Genomic DNA, 4,481 nt, shown 5'->3' with positions numbered 1-4,481 from the left:
GAGAGAGAGACAGGGTCACATCACAGTGGAGTCAGCTGTCTTAACCGTGGCTTGTGTACTGCAAACACATACCAGCTTCATCACTGTGTCTGTCACACGACTCTGTTCCCCTTTCGGGCTCTGTCTTTACATTTGAAAGATGAAGCTCGCGATTATGGTAAGGGGCGTTACATTTCTGACGAGTGCTTGCGGTGTTCGGCCAATCACAATGCACTGGGTCAGCTGGCCAATCAGAGCAGACTGCGCTTGTCGGAAGGAGGGACTTTGTAGAAAACTAAGCGTTTGAGAGAGGCGGGGCATAGAGGACCTACAATAATGTACAGTATTTGAAAAATAATGTGTTTTTTGAACATTAAAGCATGTCAACATATTCTGTTACACCAAATACACCAAATAATGATCTTTAAAAAAGCATCATATGACGCCTTTAAGTCTGATGTTTAAGGACTTCAGATCTCCTGCAGTGAGTCTCGTTCCGGTTATCATGCTGAATCCACAGGTTTATTCGTTTTATTAGTAATTTATTAGGTTTGTTAGTATTAGCTGTCACACGAGATTACATGCACTGATTATTTAGGGTGATTCCAACAGATGGCAGTTTAAAAATAGTCACAGTGGAGAAAAAGACTCATCAAATTGTTGGATGTCGTGAATTAAATGTTTTGCACACAATGTCTAATCAAACAATTAGGAATGTTTGAAGTGAGTCTGAGGAGCAGGAGCTACTTCAGACAGGGTATCTGCAGGATTTTTAAACTCAAATTTAAGACTTTTTAAGATCTGCATAAATAAAATGAATAAACATGAGTGGGGTAGGGCAATATCTATGGTAACATATTCAATTTACAGTTTAGATACAGGTTTTCACAAAAACAAAGTTTTATAAAATGATAAACTTCACAATTCAGCCTTTAAACCATTATTAAGAAAATGGATGAGTTAAAAGTATCAATTATTATATTAATTCAAACAATTAATATAAATCATTATATTAATTAAATAACATATAAATGTATTTTAATTAATACATCTTAATTCATTAGATTTTTATAATGCATTATCTTCTTGTCGATCCACAAGCTGACATTTACAACTGCGTGTTTGCAGCGTAAAAATATGAGTTGATTTTCACAGTGGTCTGAACAAAAACAGCAGACGGGTTTACTGAAAATGCTAATTTATTTTCTGCCAGCAGGTGGTGCTTTTGGAATGGCAGAAATTCAGCAGTTTCCCCGGTAACCACAGTACACAAAGCAGCGCAGCACCTGACTTTGAAATGTGCAGCGTTAATATTTATTCAATGAAATCATAGCCTTTTGCAGTTCAATCGTCACATTAAGCCATATTGCAATTCTTCTTTCCGTCCCCAAATTTAAGACCTCTTGAAATCATAATTAAGACTTTCTTGTACCATTTAAGACTTTTTATGGCTTTAAATTTGATACAACTAAATTTAAGTCTTTTTAAGGACCCGCAGAAACCCTGTTCAGAGTTATAAATATGATAATCTAGTGGTTGAGGTTCCAGTGAGTGTGAAAACACCTCAAGATGTGAAATGACAGTGAAAAGGGCCTTTCAATGTGATCGACCGACAACAACACATAACATACAAAACCAACAACAAAAAACGGTGGATTTCCATTCAGGGAAAGGGAGTAAACAGGAAATGGTACCTGCAGTGTTGAGGTGTGGCCCTTCTCGGCACACACGTGTAATGGGGATCGGCCCCAACAGTCCATGGTGTTGATTTCAGCTCCCAGTCCCAGCAGGTCTTGTGCAATCAGGTGTTGATCTGCGGCAACACTGACTTGGAAGGCGCTCTGAGTGGAGGAAGCATGACATCAAATGAGTAATCGCATTTGTCTGTTTATGTTAATAACAGGGAGTGTGCACTGGTATGTTCATGTCAGTGTTCGAAACTCAGCAAGGTTTAAAGGTTTGCTTTCACTGATAATCCCACAGGTCAAATGGGAAAGTTTTTTTTGGCTGTACCTGGTTGTTGTGTTCTTTCATGTCCAGCATGCCAATGGCGGCCATTTTCCTGCCGAGGACATATGCCAGAGCTCTTCTGCCTTGGGCCACCGCGATGTGCAAGAACCTGTAAATCAGTCAACAGTCACCTAATGATCAATGCCATGTTCCTCTCAAGACTCTCAAGTGAACCAATAGAATAGCCTAGCTGAGTTTGGCCATTTGTGAATCCTTAGACAGTTATGATTTGAAGAGTATAATGTATGAAAATGTATGAAAGTGTACTCACGTGTCTCCATCCCCATCTCTAGTGGTGAGCTCCACATAGCTCAAAGCAGCCAGTTTCTCCTCCTCATGCTTTATCTGCCATTCGAAAAAGGATACTGGGGGTGCAGCAGTCATATTGAAGCTGGGCGCACGTGGTGGGATGGAGTAAGTATACATGTTCTCCATGGATGGCAACAGATGGCAGACAGTGTAAATGGGGCTTTCAGCATCAGTGTACAAATCTTGAGGTGGACTACACACCGGCACTGGGCATCCTCTCACTGTCACAGATTCAATGGAGAGCCGCTCTTTGGACAGGACGTCACCAATATCCTCCAACATCTCAGTGTCACAAAACATGTTCTCACCTTGGTCACATGGAGACTAGGAGAGACATAGAACAAGTGGTTTAAAACATGGTATTGTGTATTCTGAACAGTTCTTGAAAAGGGTTAAGAAGCTCTCTGCAGATCTGAGCAGGAAACTCTATATCAAACATCAGCACAATAGCAACAAACATAATGTGAGGAGTCTCAGGATTGACTAGCTTTAGAAGGGTCCAGAACCATACAAGACTGTAAGTTTGGTCAACAGATTGTCTCTTTTGACTTGAGAATTTTTCTGAGTCTAGAATCACCTTTGCTCTACACCAGTGTTTCTCAACTCATCTAAAATATTCTGAGAGGTGGGTCTCAAGAACTGGCATTGAGAAACGCTGCTCTAATGCTATGATTCGTATTAAACTGTATAGCATAGAAAAACAAAATCCACACAAGTCTTTTTCAAATAGAATTACAGAAAGATCTCATTGTCCTTGACAGGCCTCAGAAACCAGTGAAGCTCCAGCGAGTGGGAGACACTGTAAAAATCATCAGACAAATGAAGAGCAAAACGTACTAGGACGTTTACGTCTGTGGCTCGCAGTCGTTTCACAGGAGAGAAAGACACATTCTCCACTTCCCTCTTTGTTCTCTGCAGCACATGCGTTATGGCTGTAATGAAACAGAAAATTATTTTCCAGTAACAGCTTCCTGTTACTATTTACAAGTCATAACTGCATAAATGTAGTTACCTGGACATTCAGTTTCAATTTGATATTGCTGAGCCTGTGGAGAATTATATAATAGAGTAATATAATAAGAAATACAGAATTGTGGATTTATTAAAATCTGATGGAGCAAGTCATGTGTGACATGGCCCATTATGAAATACAACATGTCATATAATATGTACCTGAATCTCGTGATGGCGTTTCTGCATGATCAGCTCTTTGACAGTGTTCTTGACGCGCACACCTTGATACCGACTCAGTTTCCCCGCGCTGTGCTCTTCCACTTAGAAGGGAAAGACTTTAATTAAACGTTAGTCACTTTAATCAGTTTAATTACTGTCCTCTGAAACCTACTGAAAACATTATCACATGATTACACATGTCGTGTGTCTTTTGATCCCTCTATCCAACACCATAGATTTTATTCACCAACATTATTTTCTCTATACGGTCCGTGTAAATACACCAATTCAGTTTGGTTAATAAATAATTAAAATAGTCTCATAATTATTCTTTTTTTCCCCTACCGTTGACGCTGTTTTGGGGGCTACCCGCATTGCTCCAGCTCTGATCCGAATCAGAGCTCGGAGATCCGGCTGACAGATTCGGTTCTGTGGGAGATGAACATCCGTAGAAAGACAACAGGTGGACCGGACTCGTCATAACATCGCTGTCCCGGTCCAGAAGAGCCGAGAATCCCTCAGAAACTCGATCAATGATCATTTTCTCTTGCTGTGACTAGCGTTTGCTCTGAATGACGCGACGCAACGTTTACTCAAGAACTTATTTGCGAGTGACGTTATTCGTGATGTCAGGGCACTCCTTCAGCCAAGAGAGATTAGTATAATTACATACGTACAGACCTCAATAAGGTATTGAAGATAAAATGGATAATTGAGTACATCAAAAATAAAGATACTGTATGGAATATATTCCCCAATTGTATGTTTAATTCTCTGGGTGGCATTCATTTTCTTTTAAAACGTAATTTTTCATGTTGACATTTCATCTGTGAAATGGTATGTGAGAGTAATCTCATTAGAACAGTTTTTTTTGAAAAAGATGAGCTGTGTTACATTACGTTGAATATCAAAAGGTTATATGTAGCCTAATTTTTTACTGTGGACTAAGGGTACAATAATTTACTTAGATCTGAGGAAAGAAATATACATGTATGTATATATGTATGTAT

The 4,481-nt window shown here is 39.4% G+C and overlaps 1 protein-coding gene across 1 annotated transcript in view; it reads right to left on the bottom strand.

The window, feature by feature from the left end:
- The window catches only part of LOC107662677 (NF-kappa-B inhibitor zeta-like), an 8,315-nt gene extending 4,218 nt beyond the window's left edge, over nt 1–4,097 (bottom strand). Inside the window, exons 1-7 of the mRNA XM_016452756.1 lie at nt 3,817–4,097; nt 3,472–3,572; nt 3,311–3,344; nt 3,136–3,230; nt 2,261–2,622; nt 1,993–2,098; nt 1,674–1,820 (exon numbers count right to left, since the gene is read on the bottom strand). Of these exons, the coding sequence (XP_016308242.1) occupies nt 1,674–1,820; nt 1,993–2,098; nt 2,261–2,622; nt 3,136–3,230; nt 3,311–3,344; nt 3,472–3,572; nt 3,817–4,012 (1,041 nt within the window). The 5' untranslated portion in view covers nt 4,013–4,097. The remainder of the gene's footprint in view (nt 1–1,673; nt 1,821–1,992; nt 2,099–2,260; nt 2,623–3,135; nt 3,231–3,310; nt 3,345–3,471; nt 3,573–3,816) is intronic.
- Between the last annotated feature and the right edge of the window lie 384 nt (nt 4,098–4,481).

The sequence above is a fragment of the Sinocyclocheilus anshuiensis genome, unplaced genomic scaffold (assembly GCF_001515605.1).
Source record: "Sinocyclocheilus anshuiensis isolate Anshui unplaced genomic scaffold, SAMN03320099.WGS_v1.1 scaffold1787, whole genome shotgun sequence".
Lineage (NCBI taxonomy): Eukaryota > Metazoa > Chordata > Actinopteri > Cypriniformes > Cyprinidae > Sinocyclocheilus > Sinocyclocheilus anshuiensis.
This window is presented reverse-complemented; position numbering and strand designations above follow the sequence as displayed.